At 41.9% G+C, this 13,136-nt stretch overlaps 1 protein-coding gene across 3 annotated transcripts in view; it reads left to right on the top strand.

Moving 5' to 3' along the window:
- The first annotated feature begins 2,828 nt into the window (after window positions 1-2,828).
- The window catches only part of LRCH1 (leucine rich repeats and calponin homology domain containing 1), a 113,577-nt gene continuing 103,269 nt past the window's right edge, over window positions 2,829-13,136 (top strand). Inside the window, exon 1 of one of the 3 annotated variants that reach the window (XM_059839037.1) lies at window positions 2,829-3,164. In XM_059839037.1, coding sequence (XP_059695020.1) covers window positions 2,912-3,164 — 253 coding nt within the window. In that variant the 5' untranslated portion in view covers window positions 2,829-2,911. The remainder of the gene's footprint in view (window positions 3,165-13,136) is intronic. The other 2 variants (XM_059839035.1, XM_059839036.1) reach the window with 2 other exon arrangements.

The following is a 13,136-nucleotide window of genomic DNA, read 5'->3' as shown; positions in this document are numbered from 1 at the left end:
TGTGATTGGTCTTTTTGTTTTCTGTAGTGCTTCCAGTTTCTAATCCTTTGTATCTATAGGAACAGAGTTAGATCTGGCACAGTGCTCAGGCAGAGAGAAAGTGAAGGCAATGTACAGCCTCAGTTCTATGCAGGTTTCCTTTTTTTTTTTTGGCTTTCCACAATCTTGGTAACATGGACAGTTTTCATGGCATTACTTCCAGAAGCTTCAATTTAGTGTGTGGTAAAGCACAGGTCATGCCAGCATTGCAGCTCAGCTGCTCAGATCAAAAAGCAGTTTAAATCAGTCTTGATCCCTGATTATTGCTGTGTGCCCTTGCACTGCTATAAAGTAAAACCTACATCTTTAACCCCTGCTAGGCCAAGTGCCTGTGTAGCCTCAGCCTTTCTGTAATCCTAGCTGCATGTCTTCAAAGGGAAGCTGTGCTGACTTGTCTGCCTTTGCCAGCCACAGGCCCCTCATGTGAGCCCAGCAGGGCAGGCAAGGTGGGCACATGGTGTCTGCCTGCAAGCAGGGTAACCTGGTGGCTCCTCTGGGCTTTGGGTACCTCCTGCAAAGGAGGACAAGTTGTCCTTCAGATAAGGCTGAGAAAAGTATCACTGCTAATCTCCCTTCAGCAAGATGCTGTGAATCAATTCTCAGCATTGGTGTTATGGTGTGAGGTCAATGAAGAGAAAAATAAAACCTTTTTTTTTTCTTTTTTTTTTTTTTTTAAATAAAAATCAGCTTTAGAAATAATGTCTTACCAGAAGTGGGGGAGGAAGGGACATGGTGTTCCACTGGTGAGAAAACTTCACAAACCTCACCAGAAGACAGGCCTGATTCCTGACTGTAAAGACCTGATGCTGAAAGAGGAATTTTTCATCTATGCTGCCTAAACGTTTCGTTCTATATTTAAAATTTCCAAATAAAATTCCATGATGTTGGGTAATTTAATACACAGGATATCTCCCATGAAAAGTCATTTACTGAGTTATAAAACCTACAGTATTTCAGATTTATTTAAGTGTATAAGAATATAGTACTTAGTTCATTAAACTTGCATTTAAGAAATTGCATTTAAAAATATAGGGGCAGCCTACCAGTTTTTATTCAGAGTTTATTAAAATTGAATTGAATAATGTTTTTATTACTTACTGTTTATAGACACTTTTCTTTAAATTGCTGAGAAGATGTAGCTATTTATCTATTTCTTTATGCTTTCCAGCAGCAATGCAATGATTGCATGCAAACTGGAATTAAACATTTTAACAAAACCAAAACATGCTGTAACTAGTGGAAATTTGTGGGTAATATGATCTTCATAACCCACCAACAAGCTTTGTCAAAAGCAATGTGATATCTGGGCACAAATATTGTGGTAACTGTTGGTTAACTTCGGCAAGGGGCTGTTCCAAGGAATGTTGTCAAGATTTACTCTCTGGTGCATCCAGAATTTTCTCGAATTGATAGTACACTGGTTTAGTCATGCCAAAAACTAAGATCTCTGCATTAAACATGAAGAACTGGCAGTAGTAGATATAAGGGGAATTTGCACTGGAGATTAAGTTCAGGGGTTGTATTTTAGGTGTATTATAAATGTTATTACAGTAAAATAACCCCCTCCTACCCATCTACCTTACAGCTCTTTCGTTAATGTACTGTATCTCTTTAAAAACACTGCTATGCTGCTTGCTTACACTTTTGCAGTGATACAATGCATATAAAACATAAATGAAAAATGTTGATGCTGAGAACATATCTTAACTATAAAGAACAAGGTTTTAATGGATGCTATGATATTCTTATGTGAAAAGATCACCTCTAACACTCTTTCTCCTATTTTCTTAACACCTTTTCCCCCAGTGCTGTTTCGGTTGTGACTGCGAAACTCGCTATGATGTCTCCTGTTCTTCACAAACTTGGGGTTATTTCCTTGTGCCAGTTAGGTCTTCCTTGTCCGTGTAGCACTCAGCGATTGAACTTCCTGGAGCTGGGAAGGCTTTGGTTTAACGTCAACCATTGATTAACAGGCTTAGGGTAAGTGAGTGAAACGTAATGGTCTGTAAAGCACAGGTCAGGGGTGATGTTGTACAAGTCCTGTTTTATCTTTAAACTCTGTAACTCGTGTGGGAGCACTCAGCCTTGCTCCTTCCCACCCCCTGGGCTCAGCTTCGCCAGCTGCAGAGAAGAAAGGGGGAAATAAACCAAACCCATCAACCTCACCCGCTCGGAAAGGTCATCCTACAGGAAACTGAACGGATGGTGGCTCCTATGCTTGGTTTGTCACTACAAATCCTTCCAGGGTCCCTCTGGGGCAGGCTGTGCGCAGGAGACACAGACAGGTGTGAACCAGCCGCTGCGGGAGAAGCACGGCACAGAAAGCCCTTCTGCAGGGCAGATACTCCCAAAGCTTCGCTCGGTGGGAAGAGCCGCTGCAGCCTTTAACTCCCCAATGCGGAAAGCCGAGCCCGCAGACGCTGCTGCCGGCTCACCTGCAGGCTCACACCGCCCGCCGCCCATCGCTACCCATCCAGCCCCGGGCCCTGCTGGGGGACAACTCCGCCGGCTGCCCGCAGAAGGGGCCCAAGTCGGCGGCGGGCAGGCCTCCCGGGCTGCCTTCCCGAGGAATGCTGTGGCAAGGAAACAATGGAGAGCCGCCCCCTCTCCGCCTCCCCACTGGCACTTCCAGCGCCGGGGGCAGCGCGCCGCCGCTAGGGGGCGCCGCGGCGGGGAGCGGTGCCGGGAGGGGCGGAGCATGCGCAGTGGGCGCGCCTCGCCCGGGCCGCGCGCCTCCGCCCCCCTGCTCGCGCTGCCGCCGCCGCCGCCGCGAGCGGGAGGAGGAGGAGGAGGAAGGAGGGAGGGAGAGAAGAAGGGAAGGAGGGAGGCAGGTCCGGTGGCCCTCTCGGGTAGCCCCAGCGGCGAGGGAAAGATGGCGACGCTGGGAGGCGAGTCGCAGCCCTTCCCCTCTGCTGCTCTGGCGGCGGCAGCCGGGGTGGGCGGCGGCGGCGGCGGCGGCGGCAGCGGGGCGCTGGGTCTGCAGGCGCCGCTGAACCGCGGTCTGGAGCGGGCGCTGGAGGAGGCGGCGCACTCCGGGGGGCTCAACCTGAGCGGCAGGAAGCTGAAGGAGTTCCCGCGCAGCGCCGCCGCCCTCAGCCACGACCTCTCCGATACGGTGCGGGCAGGTGAGCCCGGGCGAGCGGCCGCGGGCGCGCAGGGAGGAGGCGGCCGGGAAGCGGGGAAGGCGGGTTTGTTGAATCGCCCGGGATCCCCTCCCCGCCCCCTCAGTGCCCCCCGACCTCCCGGTGAGGCGAACACCCACTCCCCACCCTTTCGTTCGCCTTCCTCGGGGCCCTTCCCCACACGGAAACCGAGCCCACCCCCATCTCTCCGTGGACCCTGTGCTTTCTTTATTCCCCCCGCCTTGGTGTATGAGGTAGGTGTTTGCTTCCATATGGCTGGATCTGTGCACGCTCCTCTCCATCCCCCCGCCCGGCGTTTGGTGACACAGAGCTGCCTCTCCCGTGGCACACTGAGGGAATGTGTGGGGAATTCTTGCTCGCACCTGTCCTCTTCTCTCTCTGGGGAACTTGCGTCTCTGTGCCACCCTTCCCTCGCTGCTCAGGTTTGTGGTGGCAGCCAGCCCACCTTTGATTCAGCTGCGGCAGGAATGCACACACGGTGCCAGGGTGGATACCTGCTGCTTCTGTCCTGGTGCTCGTGGGTGAACCCACCTGGCACGAAGGGGATGCAAGTCCGTATGTAACCACATTGAGATACTCTTGTGCCTCCAAACGTGTCACCTATTTGCTTGCCAAAGGGGGAGGCATGTCCAGAGGAAGACTGTTTGCTGTGCAGGTGGCCCAGGGAGCATGCCACCTCTCACAAATGCCACTTGTTCAGCACTGGGGTTGGCATGCCCCTTAGTGTCCTTACAGTCATGTAGTCACAAGTGTCAGCTCTTTGCAATGCTATCTTCCAGGGCAAATGTAGAGAGAAATCCTTGTCTTCACAGGCACTGTATGTACTCTACAGTGGGGGACACCAACATTCCATAAATCTGCAGAGGGGACAGGCCTGACAACCCCTCTGGCAGGAGTGGTGAGGGGACATATATTCAGTCTGTGTTAACTTGCTCTCACACCTTTTTTCCAGCATGAAAAAGGGCACACTTATTTCTCGCCCGGGGTGGCAGGCCCACCTCAAAGGGTCATGTGAGTTTTCCTGCTCCTGTTTATCCCAGGTGATGGAACCTAACCCTTCTTTACATAGTGTCACTAGGTAGAAGGGTGCAAACCTGCATTAGAGGAATATATTAGTGTACTGCTAAGGTCTTCAGCATACAGCCTCCACATGCCCTTGTGTCCCCATTTGCCTGCTGGAGACAGTTGTGTTGTGGCAGCTGAGCAGAGACATGTAGTCACTTGTTCTTGTCCCACAAAACAGCAGGTGCTACACCTGCATGCAGACATGTGATAACATGAATCTAAATTCTCAGCTACTCCTGCACATGAGGGCATTTATGCCTTCCTGTGTATGGAGACACATGTGCTTGTTGTGTCTGTCCCAGAGTGAGTGCCTCAGATGTATGGTAGGTGTCATGTGTTATTGTTGTTTAACTTTGTTACTTGATGGCTGTTGCTGAGTGGATTTCTCATTGGTCTGTGTGAGCACCTATATGGTTATATCCATTAAAAAAAAAAAAGTGAAGGAAGCTTGATGAAAGAAACTACCATGAATTGATAGCATGAATTACCGTTCTAACCATTAGCTGACTCAGTAGCAGATGTGGAAGGGATAGGCATGGCAGGGGAACTCTATGTGGTTAGAAGAATTACTTTCAGCTTGTCAACCCAAGCAGGCATTTTTTATCTCATTTCTTTTTCAAAGTTGAATTCTAGCAGACACGCTGCAAAAGATAAATAGTTTGGAAATCCAGAAATGGAGCTTGTTTAATATGGAACCAAACTGTTGGAAAAACAAATTGCATACTGAGGGGATTGTATACTGGGAAGAAAATTGTTTGATTGGTAGTAGTTGCATGTTAGTATTTGTGTATTGTTTAAGTATGTGCTGTACAGGCATGAGCTGTGTTTAGTATGTAGAGGGAGCACCTGCTTCTTACATGCTTGCTTGTTCTAGTGATTTTTTAAGGGAAAAAAATAGTCTTTATCTTCAAGCATTATTGGGCTTTTGTCAGAGTTTACATGGAAAACATTCAATATGAAATTGAATGTAGAATTGTGTTTTCATTCTCTTTTTGTTTGATATAAACAGCAGTGTAGATCAACCCTTGTCTTAATCTTCTGACAACAGCAGCCCTTTTATCATTGTCACTTTCTAGAAGAACACTGTGTTAATCTATAGTTGCTTTAAGGTTTTGTTTGTAACAGCTTGTTGTAACTGTTTAATGGGAACTGCCTTGAAAGTTGTGTGTTGTTATATTTCCAAAAAATCCATGTTTTTTCCCATTTGTTACATTACATAACAAATATATAAACAGAAGAGATGCCTGGCTTAAGGCCAGATTTCTGAAACTCTTGGGGCAAACTCTTGATGGGAATTTTCTCTTCTGCTTCCTCTCTGTAAATGTGCATAGTATAAAGCTTTCTTGTACTACTTGGAATAGATTCTTGAAATGAGGGATTTGTAGTTTTGGATCTGATGTGCTGACATGTCTCTGAAGTCCTGAAACATTGGTTTTTGGGGTAGGGGTAGCCTTTTACTGTTTTTTTAGGGGAAGAGAGGATTGCCAGTCTCACTGAAAAATGAAGATACTTCTTGATGTAGAGGAGATGAGTGAGGGGGGTTAAGTTTAGGCCTCTGAAGAGCAGGGAATTTCCAGAAAACTGAAACCATGTCTGCACTTGACAGTGTTTTAGTATTGCAGACTGAAAATATTTTTTTATTCAGAAAGTGATCATCTACAGCTTCTTTTAAATAAAATATTATCAAACTTGTTTTCTAGAAAGGTTCTGAGTGCTTTTTGTAGATCTGAGGAAGAAAAGAGTGATAAACTCTAAGTTCTCTGCTCATGCATTTATTTTTTTCCTGAAGTTAGAAATCAGATTTTATATAGCAATTGATGCACTTACAAAAGGGACATGGCTTGTTTGCCTTTAGTGGCTGGGACGGGATATTTTGGTTTTTCTAGTTCTCACTGCAGTTACATTCTGTAATAGCTACAGAGGCTGAACTGTACTTGTCACTTTCTATTCCTGTGACTTCTGGTTATGCTTTTTCTTCTGTGACTTTTCTTTGCATTAAATCCATCTTGGTTATAGAAATGTGATAGAATATTTCTTTCTCAGTATTTGAGAGTTCTGGTCAAGTGCTGAGTGACCTGGTCAGGTCTCAGCACACAGAATGAAGTTTTCATGGTGTTCAGTACTGTTAGAGGAAAAGAAAACCTCTATGCAAAGTGTCTTGAGTTTAGTCAGACGTTTTAAACCACATCAGTGTGAATGCAATGCAAAAACCATTTCAAAAATAATAAATGCTATTCTTATCACTTTTATTACAGGCTGGGTTATGCGGAAGGCAGTGGCACAGTAATCACATAGTTCTTAAGTAATAGCATGCAATTATATTCCTCCAAACCACTGGGAATGCTGGAAGCATGTTACTTTATAAAAGAGCAAGCAAAGGCCCCAAAGATGGAACCATGGCTGCCTGCTGTATCACTTCAGCCTCTTTCTGTGGGCTTTGGTTGTATTTCTGAAGACAGTTCCTCCAAACCCTTTCTAATGAATACCTGCTTCATCCGTTTCTATAGGATGAATTAGGCACATGGGGAGGGATTACTTGCTGCTGCTGGTAGTGACCTGGCAGGGAAGAAATAAAATTCTTTAAATTACATGCTAGATTATTAGATTATTATAAAATAATTACAAATCGAAGTGTTTTATTCCTACATTGAAAAGTATGAAATTTTTGAAGGAATGTGTATTTTTTTCGTGCAATAAAATGCTCTCTTGATAAAAGAGCTCCTACCTGCTGTTTTTAAAGTGCTTCTGAGTGGACTGTACTATGTTGAAGACACCTTTGCCTGGCAGCATCTTTGAAACAGTTTTTTCGACTGTGTAATGGTGGACTTGCTTTCAAGGTTGAAAAATCATAGTATCACTGTGAGCCTTGATGCTATTTTGGGTGAAATACATTCCTTTTGTTTCTCTTTGCTGATAACATCAACAGTAGTATTTCTTGTTTCCCCCCCTTTTTTAAAAATTAAGTAGGATGTGCATGGGGCTCAGAGCAACCTTATCTAGTCAAAGATGTTGCTGCTTCATGAAGGGGAGTTGACCTAAATGACATTTAAAGGTTCAATCCAACCTAGACCATTCTATGATTCTGTGTACATTAGATTCCCATATTTTATTCTTACTTATTTTCTCCACCTGCTTTATTAATGTAATTCTTCCTTCGCATGTGACAATTCTCCTAATTTCAGCAGTAGATGTGCAGTTGGTTCCACTTGTTCTAAGTACAGGTTGTACTGGGCAGGATGTCATGGCTTGTTTGTGCTGCTGCACACTTCCAAATATCAAATATGACCACTATATGGACTCTTGTTTAGAATTTGATTGTTATTTGGCCACTAGAGAAAAATATATTTGATATCCCCCGCTCCTTTTAAGAATTATCTCTGATAATAACTTTGAATAATTAATAATTTTGAAATAATATTTTCATTAAATTGTGTGGTTTTTTGGATAAGGCGGAGAGCCTCTCATTATGGTCATTTAACTTAAACTCGTATCAATAAATAATGTCTTTGTAAGGCTAAAAAAGTTATAGAACTCAGTTTATTTTTAATTTCAAAAGTCAGTCCCTTCCTACAGCCTTTCTGTGTTTATTTGAAGATTTTTAACCTTACTTACTGTTTTTTTTACAAAAAGAGTATCTTAAGTATATAAGAACAGGGAGAGAGAATAAGTCTGTTTGCTTATTATCACCAATGAATTGAATATTACCCTGCAGCCAAAACTTAGGAGATGTAATTCTTATGGCTAAATAATGAAGATAAATCAATTTTGTATTCATTATTATGTGTTTAACAGTTTCTGACACCACCTGATCGTGTGGTCTGTCTGGACATCTCTGTGCCAACATATTTTACCTTCTGCTTTTTTACTCATAAGCAATGTTTTGGCAAAGAGCTTTATCGAACTAAAAGAGTTCTTTTAGAAACATGGGTGTGCATAGCAACTTATAACTGCAGAATACCATTTAAACCCTCTTGGCCCTTTTTTTCTTCCTGAAGCCTGACTATATCCTTGCTTGTGGATCTTATAAACATCAAGGCTATCGAGTTCCATTGAAAACAGTCTATTAGTTCTCTTGCTGTAGAGTCTAGTCAGTGGTACTTTTGAAAGCTATCTCTTTTGTCTGGAGATTTATGCTGAAATGTAGCCAGTGACTTTGCAGGTGCTGTTACATACTCCTCAGCACAAAATAAAGTGAATTGGCTCAGACTGTCTTTGTTGCATTGAACAAATTATGAGTACATAATTGTCTGGTTACTGTTTTAGAGTGTGGCTTGAGCAGATTAATGGCTTTCTATCTCTGGCTCTGCTGTGTATGTTTCCCTTGTATTTGTTTGTTTTTTTCTTTTTGACTTGCTTGCTAGTCATGACTAGTGCACGGGCTAAGAGGTAGGAGAGATGCCAGCCTAAAAACCATGGGAGGGGATGGGAGAAAGGGTGAAATCCCTCAGTTTCAGCAGGAGTAGGCTCTGCTATGGATTTAACCTTTACCCCCAAAAAAAACTTCCCCTTTAGGGTGGCAGTTTTTTAAACAGCTCTGCCTAGAATTGCTGTGTTTGGATGTGCTGTGCATGTAAATGAATAAAAGCTGAAGGCTTTTGTAGAAATATTGTTGCTTTGTGCATCCCTGGCCAATCTGCTTGGACAAGACTGACTCAGAGCTCTAGAAGGGCTGTTATGAAAGTCAAGGTGCTACAGGTTCCCTTTCAAATGCTTTTAGGCAAGCAGTTTTGCAGATCTGTTCACCTGTGATCACTGGTGGGAGGTAGAAGCCAAATATCCCCACATTGTTCATGAGCCATCTTTTAGTCCTTCCCTGGTCTGTTTCTATTGTGTCTTCAGCAAAAAAGGCATCTTGGTTTAGACATATCTTAAACAGGAGAGACTGTAGGAATCTTAACACGGTTACTATACAGAGAGTTTTGAAAACACTGAATACTTCTGTGAGGGGAAGAGGCTGGAGCAGAATCAGCTATGACAAAGTAGAATGAATATTTGCATAGTAGAGCTGTGGCTTGGAAGAGGAAGGGGGCAAATGCCAATGCAATATAGGTTTGAACAAGGAAATAGGTAAAAAGATGATACTCTTTAAGGCAGAAGTGTCATAGAGAGTGAAAACTTAGGAACTGTTGAAAAAAATATATGAAATCAAAGAAGGGAAATGTGTGTAATGGCTTGGGATAATTCTCTGAAATCTGTAAAACTGAGGAAAATTGCCAGGTATGTTCATAATGATTAGAATTGTGTGCATAGAGAATCAGATAAACATGGAGAAAATTATTTGGCTCCAAGATACATGACATTTACAGACTTTATGGTACAAATAATAGTTTCAAATTCATACTTTAAATAACTAATTGTTGAATTTAAGCTTGGGAAGCTTAGCATCCATTTGCCTGCGTAAGGAAAACCCAGTGATTTTCCTGCTTGCAGAGTTACAAGATCAACCAAGATGGAGAGACTGGTGTTTTGTATATCAGAATGACCATTCTAGGAAGGATGAGTAACTTCTCTGGGCCACAGGCTGACTGCTCATCATTCTGCTGCCTACTATGCTCTTGCTGACTGTTAGTAAGCATTTATTAGGTTTGTGAACATTTCCAAGCTGGTTAGATTGCTAATTCACAGTTAAAATCAATATGATTTAAATAATTGAAATGGCACTTCCCAAACCAGAGATATCTTAAGTCTGGTCTCAGCAGAGCAAATTTATGGGAAGTGCACCCATTTATTGTCCTCCAGTGTGTAAAACTGAAAGAGTCAGAAGCATTATCCCTGTGTTCAGTGAGCAGATCACCATCAAAACTAGAAAGGGTGTTACATCTGGCTTCTGACTGTTCTCTGCTGACCATGTTGTGCAAGATATTATACACCCGTCAGAGGAGTTATTTGGAATGCAACTGAGGGGTTAAGCTTCTGGAGGAATAGTTCCTATCTGCTAAATTTGTGCGTAGACGTTTCTTTGTGGGAGGAGTTCATTTATGAAATTATAACGTTTTCTCCCCAGCGTCTTTCTCTGAGGGTGTCTTGCTGGCCAGCTTTTTATTCTTTTTTTCCTTGTATGGTGCAGAACACCCTAATGTCTGTAAACCTCCTAACTATTTAAAAATAGAAATAACAATAACAGTCTTTTGTCCTCCTATCCCAGGCTGTAGGAAAAATATTCTTAAAGGAAAAAACAGAAAGTCAAAAGTTGTGAGATGATGATCGTGGCAGAGCTAAGTGGGGGTTAGTTTTGCACTTAATTTGGAGCCTGAGGAGGTTTGCACTTGCTTTTGAAGCTGCATGAAGTGTTTCATGTTCAGCTGAGCTTGTGTGGATTTAGAACTTGTAAAAGCTAATTGCTAAGTTCATTTTTATTATGTGAGGTAGTTCTTCTAGGAATGGTTAGATAAGTTACTGGAAGTAGCTTGTAGTTTTAAATATCAGAATAGAGTTCTTATTCTTTATGAAAAGCAGAACAAGGGAAAATAGCTGAGCACCCATGTTAGCAGTGACCTGTGCTGCTGAATGGAGAAGGTTTTTATGTTGATTTTCTGTAGATGTGTGATTTTATTCCTTGGTCTGAAGTGCAGTAGTTGTAATATTTTTATGTTCTTTCAGGACCGTGGTCCTTTAAAATACTAGATTAGTAACTGCTTTAATTTCTAGGTTTTGGATTTAACCATATAAACTGGGTGTTTTCTACTATTGTAGTCTGATAAATACTTATTTCTGGTAGGAAGTGACATTGCTGGAGCAGCTGGCAATAATCTATGTATGAAGGATTTAAGGCAAATAATTTTTTGAATTAGGTAAAATTCAGCAGAGTACATCTTGGAAATATATTCAAACAGCATGTGACTTGATTTCTTTATACTGTAAAGAATACTAAAATACTATTGTAATACTAGTTTATATTCTAAAGTAGTATGTTTCAAAAGTAGCAAAGTTACTGCAAATGACACTTATATTCCAATTTATCTTATGTGATCAGATATGAGGTTTTTTAGCATCTAAAGTCTGCATCTTTGGTTGTGCTATTTGCTGTGACACCTCTCCTTTGTAGTATTACATTAGACAGCCAAAAAGGAAAAATAAATAAGATGGGGGAAAAACCCCACCACATTTAAATGTTAAGAGAAAAGCATGAGTGAGAAGCTGGATCTGTTGTTTGGTGAACAGAAAGAAACAGGTTCATAAAATGTGTGCAAAGATAAATCACTGAAACTGACGAAGTTTTGTGAAATGGGTAAGAAATGGGGTAGGAAAAGAAAATTGAATCAGATGGTAAGCCAAGGAAAGACATGGAGCAGAACACGCTTGGGTAACCTTTACAGGGTAAGGCAAAATACCAAAAATGCAAGTGCAATAGTTTATGTATGGTAAGAGCCTTATGTCTGATTTTAAGGACAGGGAAATTGTTATCATGGTCAGCAAAGCTTTTATCATTAAAATGACTTTTTGTACTATTTGCACTTTTAACTATTTAAAAACTTAATGACACAAGAAATAGGGATTATTGAACTATAGACAGGTAGTTCCTATCTATTGCTGCTGTTATATTACTGTATTTTGAGAATAGTGAGGCTTAGCTGAATTCATTTGATTCAGTGTTTTTAAGGCAGGGTAAGGGTAGTAACAAGAAAGCTGTGTGTCTATTCAGTGGGGAAGGAGGAAGAACATAGTGTCATTCATATGTTATATAATTAAAAAATGCAGACTGTTATGAAGGTTTCTGGAATGGGTGTCTGGTCAAAGCTGAAAGGAGCTTTCTCAGCAGTTGGAGCAGGACAAGGATGCCCTGGTTACTAAATACAGCTGTGATTGATCAAGGGGAACAGCTTAACCCAGGGTTTCCCATGCTCATTTTATGTTGTGTTGCTGGGGCTTCTTGTTTGTTTGTTTTGTTGGGTTTTTTGAGTTCATCCCAGTTCAAGAAAACTGTCCTTTTGCCTTCCACTTTGTACAGTGTAGTTTCTCTGCTCGGTAAGTTTTGTCTGTGATCCCCTTTCCAAGGTTTCAATTCCAGTCTGGCTGAATGCCTACTCCTTGCTTGTGTTCCCTTCAGCAGCCGTTCAGATTGCCTTGTGTTACTGACTTGATTTTTTTCCTCGCTCACACACGTCCTGTCACTTGCGAGGTTTGCTAGGCATGGTATTTTATTTCCCTCTGCTTACTAGTGTGTTTGAGGGAAGATGTATGAACAAGAACATCCTTGTGCCATCCATCTGAAATGTTTTGACTTGTTTTCAGACCCATCAGTGCCAGTTCCTTCTAGTTTCTATATAGCGTCAATATGGTGATGTGGCTTCTTAGTCATAATGTGCAGAAATTAACACTGATTTACTGAATTGTAGCCATGTTATAATGGATGTTTCCATTCACTGTCTGAACTTTCAGTTGTGATGGAAAGCTATTATGTTAATTTGGCGATGTATAGTTTTATATGTTATTTTTCTGAGGTTTTATTTGTGGGGGACCAAAAAGACTGCAGAGCCTAAAATTGTTTTTCATTTAAAAGATTGCCAAATTTCTCCCCCATCTTCAGGACTTACTTTTTTTTTTCTTTTTCCATGTGCTGTCTCGAATTCACCATAAAAAGTGAAGATAATCTGGCAGACTCTCTGCAAAAAAAATCTGTCATGCAAATGGTGTGGATATTAGCATTTGAAAGAAAAACGGAACTAATTTAAAATAACCAGTAACTTCAATTTGCTGACATTTTTGTAAGTGAATTTAGAGATAAGACAGACACTATCATGGTGTAGACCATGAGACACTTTTATGTCATGGTATTGTTGCTATTACTGCTCTGCTGAAGTGTGCTGTGTGTGACTTTGACATTCAGCCAACCAGTCAGGAGCTTGTATGGGTAGAGAAAGTAGTCTTTCGAATTTCTTGTAATTTGAA

This window comes from Haemorhous mexicanus, chromosome 2, assembly GCF_027477595.1.
Source record: "Haemorhous mexicanus isolate bHaeMex1 chromosome 2, bHaeMex1.pri, whole genome shotgun sequence".
NCBI classification, from domain to species: Eukaryota; Metazoa; Chordata; class Aves; order Passeriformes; family Fringillidae; genus Haemorhous; species Haemorhous mexicanus.
This window is presented reverse-complemented; position numbering and strand designations above follow the sequence as displayed.